The sequence below is a fragment of the Melanerpes formicivorus genome, unplaced genomic scaffold (genome assembly GCF_026170545.1).
Source record: "Melanerpes formicivorus ecotype bairdi unplaced genomic scaffold, bMelFor1.0.p_v2 SCAF_245, whole genome shotgun sequence".
NCBI classification, from domain to species: domain Eukaryota; kingdom Metazoa; phylum Chordata; class Aves; order Piciformes; family Picidae; genus Melanerpes; species Melanerpes formicivorus.
Genome location: NW_027142597.1, coordinates 1 through 20,602, shown reverse-complemented (window position 1 = coordinate 20,602; position 20,602 = coordinate 1). Strand labels below are relative to the sequence as shown.

General features: G+C 61.1%; 3 protein-coding genes across 3 annotated transcripts; all 3 read left to right on the top strand.

The window, feature by feature from the left end:
* The first annotated feature begins 2,680 nt into the window (after positions 1-2,680).
* FAM43B (family with sequence similarity 43 member B) lies at positions 2,681-4,110 on the top strand. Its single transcript, XM_068169922.1, is given in 4 exon segments — positions 2,681-3,489; positions 3,491-3,838; positions 3,840-3,899; positions 3,901-4,110. Coding segments are annotated over 4 exon segments (906 nt in total). The 5' UTR covers positions 2,681-3,102; the 3' UTR covers positions 4,012-4,110.
* Positions 4,111-6,600: 2,490 nt separating this feature from the next.
* On the top strand, positions 6,601-11,478 carry MUL1 (mitochondrial E3 ubiquitin protein ligase 1). The gene is made up of 4 exons (XM_068169921.1): positions 6,601-6,750; positions 6,879-6,966; positions 7,677-7,797; positions 9,374-11,478. Exons 1-4 carry the CDS (start codon positions 6,622-6,624, stop codon positions 10,116-10,118), a joined length of 1,083 nt encoding a protein of 360 aa, XP_068026022.1. The 5' UTR covers positions 6,601-6,621; the 3' UTR covers positions 10,119-11,478.
* Positions 11,479-16,970: 5,492 nt separating this feature from the next.
* On the top strand, positions 16,971-20,139 carry CAMK2N1 (calcium/calmodulin dependent protein kinase II inhibitor 1). Its single transcript, XM_068169925.1, has 2 exons — positions 16,971-17,302; positions 19,368-20,139. The coding sequence occupies exons 1-2, from the start codon at positions 17,143-17,145 to the stop codon at positions 19,448-19,450; spliced, it is 243 nt and encodes an 80-aa protein (XP_068026026.1). The 5' UTR covers positions 16,971-17,142; the 3' UTR covers positions 19,451-20,139.
* Positions 20,140-20,602: the final 463 nt, after the last annotated feature.

Sequence of the window (20,602 nt, the reverse complement as noted above, 5' to 3'; positions counted from 1 at the left end):
AAGGAAGGAAGGAAGGGAGGGAAGGAGGGAAGGAGGGAAGGAAGGGAAGGAAGGAGGGAAGGAAGGGGGATGGGGGGAAGGGGGAAAAGGAGGAAGAGAGGAAGGAGGGAAGGAGAGGAAGGAAGGAAGAAAGAGGAAGAGAGAAGAGGGAGAAAGGAAGAGAAGGAAGGGGAGAAAGAGAGAAAGAGAGAAAGAGAGGAGAGAAAGAGAGAAAGAGAGAGAGAGTAGAGGAAAGAGAGGAAAGAGAGAAAGAGAGAGAAAGAGAGAAAGAGAAAGAGAAGAAAGAGAGAAAGAGAGAAAGAGAAAGAGAAAGAAAGAGAGAAAGAGACGAGAAAGAGAGAGAAAGAGAGAAAGAAGAGAAAGAGAGAAAGAGAGAAAGAGGAGAAAGAGAGAAAGAGAGAAAAGAGAGAAAGAGAGAAAGAGAGAAAGAGAGAAAGAAGAAAGAAGAAAGAAAGAAAGAAAGAAAGAAAGAAAGAAAGAAAGAAGAAAGAAAGAAAGAAAGAAAGAGAAAGAAAGAAAGAAGAAGAAAGAAAGAAAGAAAAGAGCTACAAAGGCCACAGCAGTGAGAGGAACAGGGCTGGTGCTGCCTGCCTGCAAAGCTGCTATTTTAAGGCTGCAGTTGTTGCTTTGCTCAGACCACAGCAAAGCTGGGAAGCTGCTGGGAAATGGCTTCCTACTCCCTGCAACACCCTGCTAAGGTTTTCCTTCCTAAATGGACCAAAACCTGGGGGGGCACACGGCTGCTATTCTACCCCTTTCTCACCCCTGTTTGCAAATCTCAAAGCAGCTGGAGCATGTCTGTGGGTCCCCCAAGCTCAGGGCCCTCTCTGCTGCATCCCACAAGAAACCCCAAATGCTTAAAAAAAATAAGTGGGGGAAAGGGTTTGAGCCAAAGAAGCTGAATCCTGAGCAGCTTCAGGCTCCACTACGGGCTGAGCTCTCCCAGGCACCCCACAGCACTCCCTACAAACCTCCCCAGATTGTTCCACAGGGAAACAACGTTTTCTTTTCCCTGCAGAGAAGCTGTCCCAGGACCTTGGCTGGAGTTAAAAGCAACAGGTTAAAAGCAAAAGCTCAACCCCAAAGCCAAAAGCTCACCAAGCTCACCTCAAAAGCTCAACCAAGAGCTCAGCCCAAAACCCAAAGCTCAGCCCCAAAGCCAAAAGCTCTGCCCCGAAGCCAAAAGCTCAGCCCCGAAGCCAAAAGCTCAGCCCCAAAGCCAAAAGCTCAGCTCAAAAGCTCAGCCCCAAAGCCAAAAGCTCATCTCATCTCAAAAGCTCAGCTCCAAAGCCAAAATTCAGCCCCCAGGTCCAAAAGCTCAGCCCCAAAGCCAAAAGGCTCAGCCAAAAGCCAAAAGCTCAGCCCCAAAGCCAAAAGCTGAGCCCCAAAGCCAAAAGCTCAGCACAAAACCCAAAAGCTCAGCTCAAAAGCCTCAGCCCCAAAGCCAAAAGCTCAGCACAAAACCCAAAAGCTCAGCCCCAAAGCTCAGCCCCAAAGCCAAAGCTCAGCCCCAAGGCCAAAAGCTCAGCCAAAAGCCAAAAGCTCAGCCCCAAATCCAAAAGCTCAGCCCCAAAGCTCAGCCCCAAAGCCAAAAGCTCAGCTCAAAAGCTCAGCTCCAAAGCCCAAAATCTCAGCCCCCAGGCCAAAAGCTCAGCCCCAAAGCCAAAAGCTCAGCTCAAAAGCTCAGCCCCACAAGCCAAAAGCTCAGCCCCAAAGCCAAAAGCTCAACCAAAAGCCAAAAGCTCAACCAAAAGCCAAAAAGCTCAGCTCAAAACCTCAGCCCGACAAGCCAAAAGCTCAGCCCCAAAGCCAAAGCTCAACCAAAAGTCAAAAGCTCAGCGAAAAGCTCAGCCCCAAAGCCAAAAGCTGAGCCCCAAAGCCAAAAGCTCAGCTCAAAAGCTCAGCCCCAAAGCCAAAAGCTCAGCCCCAAGGCCAAAAGCTCAGCTCAAAAGCTCAGCCCCAAGCCAAAAGCTCAGCCCCAAGGCCAAAAAGCTCAGCTCAAAAGCTCAGCCCCAAAGCCAAAAGCTCAGCTCAAAAGCTCAGCCCAAAGCCAAAAGCTCAGCCCCAAGGCCAAAAGCTCAACCAAAAGCCAAAAGCTCAGCTCAAAACCTCAGCCCCACAAGCCAAAACCTCAGCCCCAAAGCCAAAAGCTCAACCAAAAGCCCACAGCTCAACCAAAAGCCAAAAGCTCAGCCCCAAAGCCAAAAGCTGAGCACAAAAGCTCACCCCAAAAGCCAAAAGCTCAGCCCAAGAAGTGCAGCGAGGTCAGGCTGGCTGAGAAATGATGGGGGGAAATGGGATTTCTGGAGCAAAACAAGAAAAATGCCAGCAAACCTGCAGGATCACTCAACCCCGGTGCTTCTTGTCAGATCTGGGGGGGGAAAAAAAGCTCTTTTTCGATTCCCCACGGCAGGGTCAGGAGCCGATGTCTGCCCCTCTCCAAAATCCACCCAGCCCAGACCCTGCCCGAACTCGCCCCACGCTTTGGGGGCAGGAGGTCTGGCAGCCGCATGGATGTTGTGCGAATCTTTCTCTCCCCAGCATCTCCCCTGCCCGAGCACGGAGCCAAGCGCGCATCCGTCGGCGTGCACGGCGGCGGCGGCGGGGGGCGGGGGGTGGGAGTCCACCGGCAGCTCCCCGCGTGCTCGAGGGGCCGGGGCGACGCGGTGGCAGCGGCGACGGCGCGGGGAGGTGGAGCAGCCCACGGGGAGAACGAGAGCTGCATCCTCGCCATCGCTCCCCGCAAGCAGCAGCAGCGGCAGCAGCAGAAGCCGGAACGCCGCCGCCGTTCCTCGGTCAAAGCATCTCCGCATCCTCCCCGGGGGCTTGACAGCATCGCTAACCGCTGCTGCATTTGGGGTAGGGGCTACGCCACCCCCCCAGAGCGGGGGGGTGGGGTGGGGGTGGGTGTATATGGAAATAACACAACTCCAGCCCCCCAAGTGGGTTTGGGTGTTTAGAGTCAGGGAGAGGGTTATTTTTGCTTCCCCTTGGAAGCGGTTTGGGTGCGAGTGGGATTAGCGGAGGCGTGCGGAGCGGCTTGCTGGGGGTGGTGGAAGGCGGGGGGAGGGGGGCTGGGAGGGGGTGGGAAACGGAGCGGAGATGCTGCCCTGGCGCCGGAGCAAGTTTGTGCAGGTGGAGAATGAACGCAAGTGCAAAGGGAAGAGCCTGGGGCCAGGGCTGAGCTACGCGGCGCTGCTGGCCGGGTTCCTGCGCTCCTGCCCGGACCTCCTGCCCGACTGCCCGCTGGAGCGCTTGGGCAGCGTCTTCCGCGGCAGACGCCAGAAAGTGGAGCTGAATAAAGAGGACCCAACCTACACCGTGCGGTACCTGGGCAACGCCGTCACCCTGCACGCCAAAGGCGAAGGCTGCACCGAGGAGGCGGTGGGCAAGATCTGGGCTAAAAGCGAGGCCGGCTCCGGCGGGGGGGCCAAGATGAAGCTGACGCTGGGGCCTCAAGGCATCCGCATGACCCCCTGCGAGAAGGGAAGCCCGGCGGCTGGGCCACGCGTACCTGCTGCACCGCATCACCTACTGCGCCGCCGACCGCCGCCACCCCAAGGTCTTCGCCTGGGTGTACCGGCACCAGGTGAAGAACAAGGCGGTGGTGCTGCGCTGCCACGCCGTCATGGTCTCCAAAGCCGACAAGGCGAGGGCCATGGCCCTGCTGCTCTACCAGACCTCGGCCTCCGCCTTCGACGAGTTCAAGCGGCTCAAGAGGCAGAACGACTTTCGCCACGTCCAGCAGCAGCTCCTGGGCGACGCCATCGTCCCCTTGGTGCCCCTCCGCAAGCTGCTCAACGCCAAGTGCCCCTACCGCCCGCCCGCCGAGAGGGCCTCGCTGCGCCCCGCGCCTCAGCTCCATCCTGGAGGAGGAGGAGGAGGAGGCTGCCTTGGGGGGCCGGGGCACCCCTGGGGGACGGCGGCGTCGGGGAGCGAGCGGCGGTGCTGCGGCTGGCCAGGGAGATGAGGGGGTGCAGCCTGCGCGGCCCCCGGCCCGCCCTGTGCTGAGGGGTCTGGGGGTGAGGCGTCCCTCCGCGTGGCTGAAGTGGGACCCTCCTCACCTTGGGGGTCGAAACTGGGACGTGATGGCTTCGTTGACAGAGAAGACCCTTGGGAGGAGGAGATTGCACCCCCCAGGACAAGGATGTTTGCACCCCCAGGAAGGGGATGTTTTGCACCCCCAGGACGAGGATGTTTGCACCCCCAGAATGACAATGTTTGCACCCCCAGGAAAGGGATGTTTGCACCCCCAGGAAAGGGATGTTTGCACCTCCAGGACGAGGATGTTTGCACCCCCAGGATGGCAATGTTTGCACCTCCAGAACGAGGATGTTTGCACCCCCAGGAAAGGGATGTTTGCACCCCCTGGATGGGGATGTTTGCACCCCCTGGAAGGGGTTTGCACCCCCAGGACGATGATGTGTGCACCCCCCCCAGGACGATGATGTGTGCACCCCCAGGGCTCTCCCTCCCCCCGCCCCCCTCCCCCCCCCCCCCCCCCCTTTTCTCTGTGCCTCCGCAGCAGCAGCAGCAGCAGCAGCAGCCATAATAAAGTGAAACGTGTGGTTTTCGGTGGTGTTAACGGCGCCCGTGTCCCTCCTGCCCCCGGCCCTGGCAAACGGGAGGGGAAGAGTTAACCATCCAGGCAGCTGGTTTTCTCGGAGGGAGGAGGGGGTGTTACACCGAGCTGACCTGGGAGGGCTGGGGGGGGGGTGGGGGGGGGTGGATATTGTGGGGTCCCCACTTCTTTCCTGCGCCCTCCCTTGCGGCACCGAGGGCTGGCGAGAGCCGAGCGGCGTAGTCATGGCAACTGATGTCTTAAATATAGAGCTGGGGGGGGGGGGGGGTGTGGCACAAGGCCCCCCTCCCTCTCCCCGCCCCGTGCCGAGGAGGCTGCAAGAGGGGGTTTGGGCACTCAGCAGAGAGCAGGGCTTGTCTGCAGCCCCCGCCCTGTGCCCCCCCAAACCAGCTTCTATCATCAGCCATCAGTCACCAAAGGACTCAAAATCGCCCTCGTTTTCCTCTCCTCTTTCACTGCTTTTCCAGAATGAGCAGTGGCAAGGGGATGGGGGGTGGGGAAACAGGGTCTTGTGTGTGGGTGTGTGTCCCCTCCCCAAGCACAGGTCCCTGCCAGCCTGGCCACAGCTCTGCATGAGGACCCTACAAAATGGGGCTGGGGGCTGCCTCGCTGTGTCCTCGCAGCAGAGAGGCCTTTGGGGCCATAGGGTGCTGCTGGCCCACAGCCCCGTGAGGGAATGTAAACAATTTACCCCCTCCCCAGGTGCTACAGGGCTGGGGTTTGAGTGGATTCCCCCCACAAAGCCCAGCCAGAGGGGGTTTGACATCACCACAGCTCAGGAAGGGCTGGGAGTGGGGGTGTCCCCTGCAAAAAAGTCCTGGGGGTGTCAGTGGGGATGCTCCCCCACAGCACAGTGAGGAGGTACAAACAACCCCTGCCCCCCACGGGGCTATAGGGATGGGGGGTTGGGCAGATTCCCCCCAGGCCATAGCTTTGGCCTGACACTCATCAGGTTTAAGTGGGGATGGGATTTGGGCTGCCCTTCATTCGAGGCCCTGAAGTGTGGATTTAACCCCAGGAGCCAAATGAGGGGATGCAAACAGCCCCTCCCCCCCGAAAGGCACAGGGCTAGGATCTGGGGTGATACCCCCCCAAGTCCAGGGTTTTGGTCTCAGACCCTCAGGCTTGGAGGGGCTGGGATTTGTGTTTTGCTACCCTCCCTTGGTGGTGGTGGGGATGCACTGGGGGTAGAGGTTAAGGGAGCTGGGGTTTAGTTAATCAGGAGGTGTTGGGTGACAGGTTGGACTTGATGATCTCTCAGGTCTTTTCCAACCTTACTGATGCCATGATACTCCCCTCACAGCCACAGCATAGGAGGATTTGGTGCCCACTACCAAGCCCCTGAGGGGTAAGCTAAGACATGGGCTAACCCTCCCCCAAGGCCTTGTGGGTCTGGAGTTTATATCCCCCCCCAAGAAAAGAAGGGGGTGGAGATGGAGGGCTGGGATCTGTCCCACCCCCTGCAAGACCCCAGAGCTGGGATTTACCCATGCTAAAGAACTCAAGAGTTTGGATCTACCCCACCCTAAAGCAGAGCTGGGATTTACCCCACCCTAAAGAACTGAGAGCTGGGATTTAGCCCACCCTAAAGCAGAGCTGGAGTTCACCCCTTCCTAAAGAACTCAGAGCTGGGATTTACCCCTTCCTAAGAACTCAGAGCTGGGATTTACCCCTTCCTAAAGAACTGAGAGCTGGGATTTACCCCTTCCTAAGAACTCAGAGCCTGGGTTTGTCCCATCCTAAAGACCCCAGAGCGGGGATCTAACCCATCCCAAAGCCCTGTGGGGTCGGCATCCGGCCGCCTCCCCTTCTCATGCCCTTCGGGGCTAGGATTTGGTGCTTATAATCCCCCCCAAAGACTTCGGGGGGTGTGTGCCGAAGGCCCTTTTTGCCCCCGCAGCCGGGACCGGCAGCCCTGCAGGGCTGCGCCTCCATGGCAGCGGCGCCACGTGGGCAGAGCGCCGCTGTGACGCCATCGCCCCGCGCCCCCGCCGTGACGTCATCACGCCGCGCCGGCTGTTGCCGCGGCAACGGCGGCCATGGAGGGCGGCGGCGGCGGCGGGCGGCCTTCGGCCGTGCAGGCCGCGCTGCTGGCCGCCAGCACCGCCGTCACTGCCCTGCTCTACTCCGTGTACCGGCAGAAGGCCCGCGTCGCCCGCGGCCTGGAGGTGGGTGCCCGGGAACGCTTCCGGGGGCGGAAATGCACCCTCGCGGCCTGCTCCCGCATCGCGGCCTGGGCCCGAATCGCGGCCTGAGCCCGTCTGCTGAGCAGTGGCCTCTCGTTTCCTCCCCGCAGGGTGCCAGGAGGGTTCGGCTGGACGGGGATCTGCGGGCAGTGCTGCTGGAGGCGCCGGGGCGATGCGTGCCCTACGCCGTCATCGAAGGTAGGGGCAGGGCGGGCAGGAGAAGGGGCAGGGGGAGGGCCTCACCCCCGCCGGCCTCTCGCCGTGTCGGCCCCGGGCCCAGTCCCACGCTGCTGCACTCGTCAGCTCACCTACGGGCTGAACAGCCCCAGTTTCCTCGGCTGCTCCTCCCCAGCCCTGTTCTCCAGCCCCCTCACCAGCTTTGTTGCCCCTCTCTGGACACGCTCCAGCTCTTCAATGTCCTTCTTGCAACGAGAGGCTCAAACCTGAACCATTTATTCAAGGTGTGGCCTCCCCAGTGCCCAGCAGGGGGGGATGATCCCGGCCCTGATCCTCCTGGTCTCACTCTTTGCTAATCCGAGCCAGGATGCTGGTAGCCTTTTTGGCCACCTGGCCACACACTGGCTCACCTTCATCTGCTGTCAACCAACAGCCAGATCTTCCTGCACTGGGCAGTTTCCAGCCACTCTTTCCCAAGCCTGGAGCACTCACAGAATTGTGACCCAAGTGCAGGACCCAGCACTTGGCCTTGCTGAACCTCAGCCCATTGCTCCAGCCTGTCCAGGCTCCTCTGTGGAGCCTCCTGACCCCCCAGCAGATCAGCACTCCCACCCAGCTTAGTATGGTCTATAAGCTCATCTTGTTCAGACACTTCCTGTGCTCACTGTAGGCCAGAAAAAGCAGAACTGATGATTCAGGAGCTCTTCACGTGCTCTGGGTTTGTCTTCCAGGTGTGGTGAGATCTGTTAAGGAGACCCTGAGCAGCCAGTTTGTGGAGAACTGCAAGGGTGTTGTCCAGAGGCTGACACTGCAGGAGCACAAGATGGTGTGGAACCGAACAACCCACCTCTGGTACGTGCCTGCTGCCCACAAATGTCCACTTCTCAGACCAGCTGAAGTGCTTTGGGAGGGCCTGATAACTCTGGCATTGCTTTAGGCATGGCCAGAGTGACTCAAGAGGTCCCAGTGACCTTGCTGTAGCTGCCAGAATGCCTTCAGAGCTCAGGGAGGGGCTGTAGAGGACAAGCAGCTGGAGCAGCCCACCATGGGCAGGGCATTAGCAGCAGCCCCAAGTTGTTGTCATGGAGGTTGGCCACAGGATGGGGCTTTGCTGAGCAAACCCAACACCTTCAAACCAGAAATGCAGCTGGGTTTGAGTCAGGCCCAGTCACAGAGAGCTGCTGAGATGAGAGCAAAGTGATGCTCCTCCAGCCTTGGCTTATCAACTTGGGGTGTGGGGGACACACAGCCCTTGGTTCTGGTGGCCTGAGGGGGATTTAGGTGGGCTGAAGTGCTCTCCTGGGGCCAGGGGAAGCCCATGCTGCTCCCATCAGGACTGTGGAAGTGTTGAGGTGGATATTAGGCTGGAGAATGAGGAGAAATTCTTTCCAGTGAGGGTGGGGAGACACTGGAACAGGTTGCCCAGGGAGGTTGTGGATGGCCTCTGCCTGGAGGTGTTCAAGGCCAGGCTGGATGAGGTTTGAGCAGCCTGGGCTGGTGGGAGGTGTCCCTGCTCCTGGCAGGGGGCTTGGAACTGGATGAGCTTTAAGGACCTTTCCAACCCAAACCACTGTAGGATTCTCTGAGGTGAGAGTGCAGAGGCCTCCTACACACCCAGGTGGTGCCATGAGGGGAAAGGTTCTGCTCTCCAGTGAGTCTCATCCACAGAGACTTCACTCAGGGCAGGAGATGGGTGGCAGTCCTCCCAATCTTAGAATCATTGGGTTGGGAGGGACCTTAAAGCTCATCCAGTTCCAACCCCCTGCCATGGGCAGGGACACCTCCCACCAGCCCAGGCTGCTCAAGGCCTCATCCAGCCTGGCCTTGAACACCTCCAGGGAGGAGGAGGCATCCACAGCCTCCCTGGGCAGCCTGTGCCAGTGCCTCTCCACCCTCACTCTGAGCCTGGAGATGAGGAAGAAATTCTTCAATCTCCCCTCTCCTAGCTCAAAGCCATTCCCCACCTCCTGTCACTGCAAACCCCCTTCTCAAAAGCCACAGAATCAACCAGGTTGGAAAAGACCTCAGAGCTCAGCAAGGCCAAGCTGTCACCCAGCACCTCCTGACAGCCTGCCCTAGCCATGAGGTCTGTGGTGACAGGTTGGCCTCGATGATCTTTGAGGCCTCTTCCAACCTTGGTGATACTGAATACTGAGCTAACCCATGGCTCCAAGGGCCACATCCAGTCCCCTCCTGAGCACCTCCAGGGATGGGGACTCCACCACCTCCCTGGCCAGCACATTCCCAATGGCCAATCTCTCTTGCTGGGCAGAACTTTCTCCTCCCCTCCAGCCTGAACCTCCCCTGGCGCAGCTGGAGACTGTGCCAGTTGGAGAGAACTCCTCCCCTCGCCTCCCTTCCCAGCTCAGCCTGATGCATCCCCCCTCCCTTTTGCCCTTCTCCCCGCCCCCTCCACCTCCCTGCCCAGGAACGACTACGAGAAGCTGATCCACCAGCGAACCAACACCGCCCCCTTCGAGCTGGCGCCGCCCGAGGAGGGGCCCGGCGGCGGCGGCGGCGGCGTGGCCGTGCGGGTGCTGAAGCCCCTGGAGGCCGCCGAGCTCAGCCTGGAGACGGTGCACGAGAAGTTCCACCCCTCCGTGCAGTCCTTCACCGACGCCCTCGGCCACTACATCAGCGGCGAGCGCCCCAAGGGCGTCCAGGAGACCGAGCAGATGCTGAAGGTGGGCACGGCCCTGACGGGGGTGGGCGAGCTGGTGCTGGACGGCTCCAGCATCAAGCTGCAGCCCCCCAAGCAGGCCATGCCCTACTACCTCAGCACCGCCGACTTCGACTCCCTGCTGCGGCGGCAGGAGGCCGGCGCCCGCTTCTGGAAGAGCCTCACCCTCCTCTTCGGCTTGGCCACCGGCGCCATCCTCCTCTTCCTCCTCCGCCGGCAGTACCGGCACCACCGCGAGAGGAAGCAGCTGCGGCGGATGGAGGAGGAGTTCCGGCAGGCTCAGGAGCGCCTCCTCCGGGAGGTGGGCGCCGAGGGCGCGGAGACGCTGAAGAACGCCTGCGTGGTCTGCCTCAGCAGCCCCAAAGCCTGCGTCTTCCTGGAGTGCGGCCACGTTTGCTCCTGCCACCAGTGCTACCAGGCCCTCCCCCAGCCCAGGCGGTGCCCCATCTGCCGCCAGGGCATCGCCAGGGTGGTGCCTCTGTACAACAGCTAAACCGGCCCTGGGCTGCCCGGGGTGGGGAGCTGCCTCTCCCCCCCGAGGGGGTTTGGCACCTCCCTGCTTGAGAGCCTGGTTTGGGGACAGAAAGCTGCCTCTCTCCAAGGGGTTTTGGCACCTCCCTGCTTGAGAGCTTGGTTTGGAGGGAGCAAACTGCCTCTCCCCAAGGGATTTTATCACCTTGCTGCTTGAGAGCTTGGTTGGGGGGCAGAAAACTTCCTCTTCCCAAGGGGTTTTGTCACCTTGCTACTTGAGAGCCTGGTTTGGGGACAGAAAGCTGCCTCTTCCCAAGGGGTTTTGTCACCTTGCTGCTTGAGGGCTTGGTTTGGGGGCAGAAAGCTGCCCCTGCCCAAGGAGTTTTCTCTCCCTGCAGCTTCAGTGCTTGGTTTGGAGGGAGAAAGCTGCCTCTCCCCAAGGGGTTTTGTCACCTCCCTGCTTGAGAGCCTGGTTTGGGGACAGAAAACTGCCTCTCCCCAAGGGGTTTTGTCACCTCCCTGCTTGAGAGCTTGGTTTGGGGGGGAGAATGCTGCCCCTGCCCAAGGGGTTTAGTCACCTCCCTGCTTGAGAGCTTGGTTTGAGGGGCAGAAAGCTGCTCCTACCCAAGGGGTTTTGTTACCTCCCTCCTTGAGGGCTTGGTTTGGAGGGAGAAAACTGCCTCTTCCCCAGGGGTTTTGTCCCCTTGCTGTTTGAGTGCTTGGTTTGGGGGGGAGAAAGCTGCCCCTACCCAAGGGGTTTTGTCACCTCCCTGCTTGAGAGCCTGGTTTGGGGACAGAAAACTTCCTCTCCCCAAGGGGTTTTGTTGCCTCCCTGCTTGAGAGCTTGGTTTGGGGGCAGAAAGCTGCCCCTGCCCAAGGAGTTTTCTCTCCCTGCAGCTTGAGTGCTTGGTCTGGGGGAAGGGGATGGAGCTTGAGTCCATGGAGTGCTTGCAGTGGGGCTTCAAAGGTGAGAGTCTGGCTGTTGGGCACTCACAGCATGCTTGCTCCAGAGGGTTTTTGGGGTGGGAAATGAGGATTCCTGGCAAATGGCACAGTGCCCAGCTGGGAGATGCAGCTCCAGGCTCCTCTGGTAAGTGTTGGGCTTTGACTTGACTGCAAAACCTGTGATAAAAATGAGGGGGGGAGGAAGGGGGAGGGAAAAAAAAGCTCTGTTTGGGCTTCTGGGGGGCTGCTGTCACCTGGCTCTGGGGACTGACCTGAGCAGGGTGGGCTCTTCAGGAGGTTGTGTGGGCACAGCCATCCACACAATCCCTTTGTCATCGTGCCAGGGTGTTAGGGATGGAGGGGAGGAGAGGGAAAGGCTGTGGCTGATTCTGCTGGAGTAGAAAACAGGCTGGAAAGTAATAAAACAGGCTGGAAAAGAGGTGGTTGGCTTGGGTCTGTGTTGGATGGAGCCCTGAGGAGTGGGAACCACTTCAGCCCCAGGAGAAGGGGTTTGGGCAGCCTCAGCACCACTCTACCCCCAGGAGAAGGGCTTTGGGCAGCCTCAGCACCACTCTAGCTCCAGGAGAAGGGATTGGGGCAGCCTCAGCACCACTCTACCTCCAGGAGAAGGGATTGGGGCAGCCTCAGCACCACTCTACCCCCAGGAGAAGGGCTTTGGGCAGCCTCAGCACCACTCTAGCTCCAGGAGAAGGGTTTTGGGCAGCCTCAGCATCACTCTAGCCCCAGGAGAAGGGTTTTGACCAGCCTCAGCACCACACCCAGCCCCAGGAGGTGAGCTTTGACCAGCCCAGCACCACATCCAGCCCCAGGAGAAGGGTTTTGGGCAGCCTCAGCATCACTCTAGCTCCAGGAGAAGGGTTTTGGGCAGCCTCAGCATCACTCTACCTCCAGGAGAAGGGTTTGGGGCAGCCTCAGCATCACTCTAGCCCCAGGAGTAGGGTTTTGGGCAGCCTCAGCACCACTCTACCTCCAGGAGAAGGACTTTGGGCAGCCTCAGCACCACTCTAGCCCCAGGAGAAGGGTTTTGACCAGCCTCAGCACCACACCCAGCCCCAGGAGGTGAGCTTTGACCAGCCCAGCACCACATCCAGCCCCAGGAGAAGGGTTTTGGGCAGCCTCAGCATCACTCTAGCTCCAGGAGGTGAGCTTTGGCCAGCCCCAGCACCATTCTAGCCCCAGGAGAAGGGCTTTGGGCAGCCTCAGCACCACTCTAGCCCCAGGAGAAGGGTTTTGACCAGCTCCAGCACCACACCCACCCTCAGGAGTAGGGTTTTGACCAGCCTCAGCACCACACCCAGCCCCAGAAGAAGGCTTTTGGGCAGTTCCAGCCCCACACCCAGCCCCAGGAGGTGAGCTTTGGGCAGCCTCAGCACCACTCTAGCCCCAGAAGGCGAGCTTTGGCCAGCCCCAGCACCACTTCAGGCCCAGAAGGCTTGCTTTGGCCAGCACCAGCACCACATCCAGCCCCAGGAGAAGGGCTTTGGGCAGCCTCAGCACCACATCCAGCCCCAGGAGGTGAGCTTTGGGCAGCTTCAGCACCACATCCAGCCCCAGGAGTAAGGTTTTGGACAGCTCCAGCACCTCCAAGGGCCACATTCAACCCCAGAAGAAGGGGTTTGGGCAGCTCCAGCAGCACATTCAGGCCCGAGAGCTGAGCTTAGGGCAAGCCCAGCACCTCAGCAGGCCACATCCAGCCCCCAGGAGCAGAGCTTTGTATAGCTTCAGCACCTACCTCCAGCCCAGAGAGCAGAGCTTTGGGCAGCCTCAGCACCACGAAGAGCTGAATCCAACCCCAGGATGGGAGAGTCTGGCAGCCCTGTGCCTCCACGGGATGCATCCAGCAGCAGGGAAGGAGAGCTTTGGGCAACTCCAGCATCTCGAAGGACCACCTTCAGCCCCAGAAGGAGCTTTGACAGCTCCAGCAGCACGAAGGGCTGCATCCAGCCCTCCCTCCGGCTGTAGGTGGCGGTGGCTGCCTGCCTGTGGGCTGCCTGAGAGCGGGGAAGAGCCAGAATCCCGGCAGGCACGGCCAGAATCCCGGCAGGCACGGCCAGAATGCCTCTCGCTGCTCCGGGTGCCTCTCCTCTCCCCCCTGCCTCGCCCTTTGTGCCCTTCCGTTGCTGCCAGACAATGAAAACCTCCTTTTATTGCCAGCTCAGAGTGCATCTGGGGGGGTTGGGGGGTGGGGGGTGGAAGGCAAACGAGCCCCCCAGGAAACCCCTGGGATTTTCCCCAGGGATCAACTCTGCCCAGCTGGTCCCCAGGAGGGTGGATTAAAGGTCTGCACCACCTCAGACCCCCAGCTCCTTTGCCCAGAGAGTGGTGGGGAATGGTGCCACAGCCAGCTGGCAGCCAGGCACCAGTGGTGTGCCCCAGGGAGCAGTGCTGGGCCCCAGCCTGTTCAATATCTTTATTGATGAGCTGGAGGAGGGGATTGAGTCCATCAGCAGTGAATTTGCAGATGACAGCAAGCTGGGGGCAGGAGTTGAGCTGTTAGAGGGAAGCAGAGCTCTGCAGAGGGACCTTGCCAGGCTGGGCAGATGGGCAGAGGCCAAGGGCAGGAGATTGAACACATCCAAGTGCCAGGTGCTGCACATTGGCCACAACAACCCCAGGCAGTGCTACAGGCTGGGGGCAGAGTGGCTGAGAGCAGCCAGGCAGAGAGGGACCTGGGGGGAGTGGATGACAGTAGGCTGAACAGGAGCCAGCAGTGTGCCCACGTGGCCAAGAAGGCCAAGGGCATCCTGGCCTGCAGCAGGAAGAGTGTGGCCAGCAGGAGCAGGAAGCTCATCCTGCCCTGTGCTCAGCACTGCTTAGGCCACACCTGGAGTCCTGTGTCCAGTTCTGGGCTCCTCAGGTCAGGAAAGAGGTTGAGCTGCTGGAAGGTGTCCAGAGAAGGGCAAGAAAGCTGGGGAGGGGTCTGGAGCACAGCCCTGGGAGGAGAGGCTGAGGGAGCTGGGGTTGCTTAGCCTGCAGAAGAGGAGGCTCAGGGGAGACCTTCTTGCTCTCTCCAACTCCCTGAAGGGAGGTTGTAGCCAGGAAGGGGTTGGTCTCTTCTGCCAGGCAGGCAGCCAGCCCCAGAACAAGAGGCCACAGTCTGAAGCTGTGCCAGGGGAGGTTTAGGCTGGAGGTGAGGAAGAAATTCTTCCCAGCAAGAGAGATTGGCCATGGGAATGTGCTGCCCAGGGAGGTGGTGGAGTCCCCATCCCTGGAGGTGTTTAGGAAAAGACTTGGTGGGGTGCTTGGTGCCCTGGTTGAGTTGATCAGATGGTGCTGGGTGAGAGGTTGGACTTGATGATCTCTGAGGTCTTTTCCAACCTGGTCTGGTCTATTCTATTCTATTCTATTCTATTCTATTCTATTCTATTCTATTCTATTCTATTCTATTCTATTCTATTCTATTCTATTCTATTCTATGCTCCTCTCCTCTCCTCTCCTCTCCTCTCCTCTCCTCTCCTCTCCTCTCCTCTCCTCTCCTCTCCTCTCCTCTCCTCTCCTCTCCTCTCCTCTCCTCTCCTCTCCTCTCCTCTCCTCTCCTCTCCTCTCCTCTCCTCTCCTCTCCTCTCCTCTCCTCTCCTCTCCTCTCCTCTCCTCTCCTCTCCTCTCCTCTCCTCTCCTCTCCTCTCCTCTCCTCTCCTCTCCTCTCCTCTCCTCTCCTCTCCTCTCCTCTCCTCTCCTCTCCTCTCCTCTCCTCTCCTCTCCTCTCCTCTCCTCTCCTCTCCTCTCCTCTCCTCTCCTCTCCTCTCCTCTCCTCTCCTCTCCTCTCCTCTCCTCTCCTCTCCTCTCCCTCTCCTCTCCTCTCCTCTCCTCTCCTCTCCTCTCCTCTCCTCTCCTCTCCTCTCCTCTCCTCTCCTCTCCTCTCCTCTCCTCTCCTCTCCTCTCCTCATCCATCTTTAGAAGGCTTTTTGGGGGTGGGGGGTGGTGTTGTGTGTATCCATTCCAACCCTGTGCCACAGCAAACCTTTGCCTTCCCTCTCCCCCAGCTGAACTTCCAGGGTCCAACGCATCCCTTCCTCCCGTCCCCCCCCCCCTCCCCCCAGACCTTCCTCCTCTCCGTGGGGGCCACCAGGGGGCTGCAGGCTTCAGGCTCAGCCCTCAGCGTGGCGCTGAGGGAGCGAAGCCGTCGCTCAGAGCCTAAAAATACACTTTTTTGTTTGAGGGGGGTGGTGGTGGTGGTTGTGGTTTATTTCTTCCCCCAGTACCTTTTTGCCTCCTGTGTTCAAGCTTTCCCCCACCCCCCACGGCTTTCAACCCTTATGTAAGGAGCTGACAGCTCCGGGGGTGTGTGTGGGTGCAAGGCAGAGGGGTTCTGGCAGCTCAGGATTGCAGCACCCTTGAGGGATTTGGGGATGGGAGCTACCCCCCACCCCCGGGGGGGTTGGGGGGGGAGGGGGAGAGCCCTGTCCTTCCCCTACCCCAAATCCTGCTCTGCTCCAGGAGGAGCCAGGAGAAAAAAAAGCACCTGCAGATGGACACAAAATCTACCCTGGCACAGAAGGGGGTTGGGCTGCTCCCCCCCCTGCCCCCTCCCACAGGCAGGACAGCTGAGCAGCCCCCTCCCCAAAATCTCTGCAGTCTGGGAGCCCCCAGGCACACAGCAGCACTCCTGGGCCAGGCTGGCTGGGTGTCTTGGGCACTCATCCTGATGGTCCTGTGCTGCCTGGGAGGGAAATCCTGTTGGAAGCTCACAGCCACCCAAAAGATACTGCCCCCCCCCCCCCCCCGCCCCCCCAGGAAGCCTTCTGCTGGGATTGTGTCCTGGGGACCAACAACTGAGAGCACACAGGATGGGTCCCCAGCTGGCAGCCCCCCAGGGGCCCTGCAGGGGTGCAATTCTGTAGAGCAGTTGTGGGGCTGAGCCTCTGCTCCTGGGGAGAAGCACTTGGGATGCTGTGGGGCAGCTCCAGGATCCTCAGGGGTACTGCAGGGCACCCCAGAAATGCTCTGGTACAGCTCTGAGCTTCCCAGGAGCAGTTGTGGGGCAGCTCCAGGATCCTCAGGGGTACTACAGGGCACCCCAGGAATGCTCTGGTACAGCTCTGAGCTTCCCAGGAGCAGCCTTGGGGCAGCTCCAGGATCCTCAGGGGTACTGCAGGGCACCCCAGAAATGCTCTGGTACAGCCCTGAGCTTCCCAGGAGCACCCTTGGGGCAGCTCCAGGATCCTCAGGGATTCTGTGGCTCAGCTCTAAGCTTCCCAGGAGCAGCCCTGGGGCAGCTCCAGGATCCTCAGGGATTCTGTAGCTCAGCTCTGGGCTCCCCAGGGATGCTGTGGAGCAACCTGGTTTCTTTGAGGATTGCTCTAAGGCAGCTCCAGGCTCCTCAGGGCTGTTGTGGGGCAGCTCTGAGCTCCCTAAGGATGGCCACTGGGCAGCCTGAGCTGTCTGGGTGCTGTTGTAAGGCAGCCTTGGGGCCCCAAGGATACTGTGGGGCTCTGGAAAGATGCTGAGGGGCAGCTCCGTGCTCCCCAGGGATGCACCGGGACAGCTCCGGGCTGCTCAGGAGTGTCTCACGGCCCCTAGGGATGCTGCAGGACAATTGCACTCTCAGCAGGGATGCCGTGGGGCAGCACTGGGCTCCACATGGATGCTGTGGGGCAGCACCGGGCTGCACATGGATAGTGCCGGGCACGCCGGGGATGCTATGGGGCAGCTCTGAATGCTCCAGGAATGCTGTGTGGCAGCTCCCTGCTCCCCATGAATGCTGTGGGGCAGCTCCCCGCTCCCCGGCGACGCTGCGGGACACTCCGGTGGGGCAGTCCCGGGGATCCCCGGGGTGCGTGGGGCAGCCGGCCGGGGGCGGTGCCGCTGCCGATCCCGAGGGGGAGTTGGGAGGGGCCGTCCCGCTCCCGCCCCGTCCCTCCCGGTCCCGCCCGGTCCCGCCCCCCGCTCCTCTATCGCCGGAGCCGCCGGAGCCGCAGCCGCAGCCGCGGAGCCGCCAGAGCAGCGCCGGAGCCGGGGCCGGGATGTGACGGGGCGGCCGCTTCGCGCCCCGTTGCGCCTCTGCCCCGGGCCCGAGGGCCCCGAGCCCCGGGAGGCTGTCGGGGGGTGGCGGCGGCGGCGGGCCCCCCCCCGCCGCCCCCATGTCGGAGGGGCCGCCCTACGGCGAGGGGCAGCTGGCGGGGGACGCGGCCGTGGGGCAGCTCCCCTTCCCCGTTCGTCTCCGCGGCCCCGACACGCTCCTCGCCGGAGGGCAGGGCAAGCGGCCTCCCAAACTGGGGCAGATCGGCCGCAGCAAGAGAGGTGGGTGCCGGAGGGGGCTGGGAACGGGGGGAGCCAGGGGGGAGCACCGGGACCTGCCCCGGGCATGGGGCAGCGGGAGCCTTCCCGGGATGCACGGAGCATTCCCGGGGATGCTGCACCGGGAGCCTTCCCGGGATGCAGGGAGCATTCCCGGGGATGCTGCACTCAGAGCCTTCCCGGGATGCAGGGAGCGTTCCCGGGGATGCTGCACCGGGAGCCTTCCCGGGATGCAGGGAGCGTTCCCGGGGATGCTGCACCGGGAGCCTTCCTGGGATGCAGGGAGCGTTCCCGGGGATGCTGCACTCAGAGCCTTCCCGGGATGCAGAGAGCGTTCCCGGGGATGCTGCACCGGGAGCCTTCCCGGGATGCAGGGAGCGTTCCCGGGGATGCTGCACTCGGAGCCTTCCTGGGATGCAGAGAGCGTTCCCGGGGATGCTGCATGGGGAGCGTTCCCAGGATGCAGCACCCCAAGGCTTCCCGGGATGCAGGGAGCATTCCCAGGATGCAGGGAGCGTTCCCGGGGATGCTGCACCCGGAGCCTTCCCGGGATGTAGAGAGCATTCCCGGGGATGCTGCACCGGGAGCCTTCCCGGGATGCACCGGGAGCCTTCCTTGGATGCAGGGAGCATTCCCGGGGACAGGGCACTGGGAGTCATTGCGGGATGCAGGGAACATTCCCGGGGACAGGGCACTGGGAGCCTTCCCGGCATGCAGGGAGTATCCCCCGGGACGGAGCACCGGGAGCCTTTGCTGGACGCAGGGATTATCCCCGCAGAGAGGGAGCCAGGAGCCTCCCCGGGACGCAGAACAGTGGGATGCAGGGAGCACGGCCAGGGGTAAAGCACCGGGAGCCTGCCGTGCACTGGGTTACCCTGTGGGATGTCGAGCAGCAGGTCCCAGGGATCTTCCCGGGATGCAGGACGCCGGGAAGAGGAGAGGATCCCCGGGGATGGGGCACCGGGAGCCTTCCCCAGGGGTGCAGGGAGTGGCCCCGGGGATGGAACACAGCGCCCCAGGTGCCCTGTGGGATGCCAGGCATCACCTCCCAGCGACCTTCCCCTGGGATGGGGCACTGAGAGCCTTCCCGGGATGCAGGGAGCATCCCTGAGGACAGGGTGGGTACCCTAGAGGGTGACAGGCATCGTGTCCTTTCTGGGATGCAGGACACTGGGAAGAGGGGAGCATCCCTGGGGATGGCAGTGAGGTGATGGCCATCAGGCTCTAGGGACCCTCCCCAGGGATGCAGGACACTGGGGAGCTCCCCAAGGCCAGGACAGGGTGCACCATGCTCCCTGCAGGATGTTGGACACTGGGGACCTTCCCTGGGGAGTTTGGTAGCGGGGACCATCTCTGGGGGCAGGGCATCGTGTCCTGGGTACCTTGCTGAGGAACAGGGCAGCAGGGACAATCCTCAGGGATGTAAAGGAGAAGGGACCTGCCCTGGGGACAAGCCAGTGTGTGCCAGGGACCTTCCTGAGGGCCCTGGAGACCATCTCTGGGGTGTAGAGGAGAAGGGACCTGCCCTGGGGACAAGCCAGTGTGTGCCAGGTACCCTCCTGAGGGCCCTGGAGACCACCCCTGGGGTGTAGAGGAGAAGGGACCTGCCCTGGGGACAAGCCAGTGTGTCCCAGGCACCTTCCTGAGGGATACAGCATTGTGCCAGTGTGCAGGGTACCCTCTCTGGGGGGCAGAGGAGAGGGAAGCTGCCTTGGGGACAAGCCACCATGTCCCAGGCACCTTTCTGACGGATACAGCACCGTGCCAGCGTGCAGGGTACCCTCTCTGGGGGGCAGAGGAGAAGGAAGCTGCCTTGGGGACAAGCCACCATGTCCCAGGCACCTTCCCCAGGGCCAGGCAACCATGCCAGAGTGCAGGGAGCTGGGTACCCTCCCCAGGCACCAGCTACCCCGTGAGGCATCGGGCTGCACCACGGATGTTTGACACCCTCCCCTCCCTTACCCCCTAAACTCCAGGGTGCCAACACCTCAGGGCGGGGGGGGAGCGGGGGGCAGAAGAGGATTCCTCACCCTGACAGGCTTTTGTTTCTTCCCCTCCTGCCTTCCAGTGGTGATTGAAGACGACAGAATCGACGACGTGCTGCAAAACCTCTCGGAAAAGGCCCCCCCCCGGTGTCTAAAGCCTCCCTAGGGCTGCTCGGATGAAGCTGGGGAGGTGCCGGGCCGGGGGGGTTGGGAGTCGGTTTCCGACGGTTATCGGCATGAAATAACACCACCCCCCCGCACACCTCCCCCCCCTCCCCCCGCGCCCCCCACCCCTCCCCGCAACACCAAGCAAGCCCTGGGAGAACCAACCTCGCCAGCCTGCAGCCCCCAGCCCACCCAGCAGCACCGCCGCCGCCTTGCCCCCTCCTGGGAGGGGGAGAGGGCAGCGAGCGCGGCAGAGCCCAGCGAGAAGCACAACCCGGATCGATGAGGAATCGAAGAACACTCCCGATCGGACCAATAATCACCAGCCCCCCGACCCCGACCCCCACCCTGCCGACGCCGAGGGATGAACCCGGGCCCCGGCGCCGCGCTGAGCTTGCTCCTGACTCCGCGGCTCCAGCGGATCCACCTCCGGCTGTGCGACCCCGCGGGGGGGTTATGAGCCTCAGAGTGCGTTAGGTGGGAGGGGTAAAGAGGTTCGCGGACCTCAAAGCGTGATAGGTTTGGGGATGGGGGAGGGTGGGGGAAAAGAGGTTTATGAACTGTGTTAGGTTTGGGGGAGGATGAGTTGTCATGAACCTCGATCTGTGCTGTATTGGAGGGGAAGAGGTTCCTGAGCCTCGACCCACGTTAGACTGGAAGGGGAAGAGGTTCGTGAGCCTCAACCCATGGTATATTTGGGGGGGAGGAGAGGGTGTGAGTTTTATGAACCTCGATCTGTGCTGTATTGGAGGGGAAGAGGTTCCTGAGCCTCGACCCACGTTAGACCAGAGAGGGTAAGAGGTCTGTGAACCTTAAACTGGCTTAGATTTGAGTTGGGTAAGAGGTTCATGAGCCTCAACCCATGTTGGGTTGGAGAGGGTAAGAGGTCTGAGAACCTTAAACTGGCTTAGATTTGGTTGGGTAAGAGGTTCATGAACCTCAAACTGGCTTAGATTTGGGGGGGGGTTAAGAGGTTCATGAACCCCAACCCATGTTGGATTGGAGAGGGTAAGAGGTTCATGAACCTCAAACTGTCTTAGATGTGGGGAGGGGGTTCAGAACCTCAACCCATGTTAGACTGGGGGAGGGGGGGGGGAGGGGGGATAAGAGCTTTATAAACCTCAAAGGGTGTTACATTTGTGGGGGGGTAACG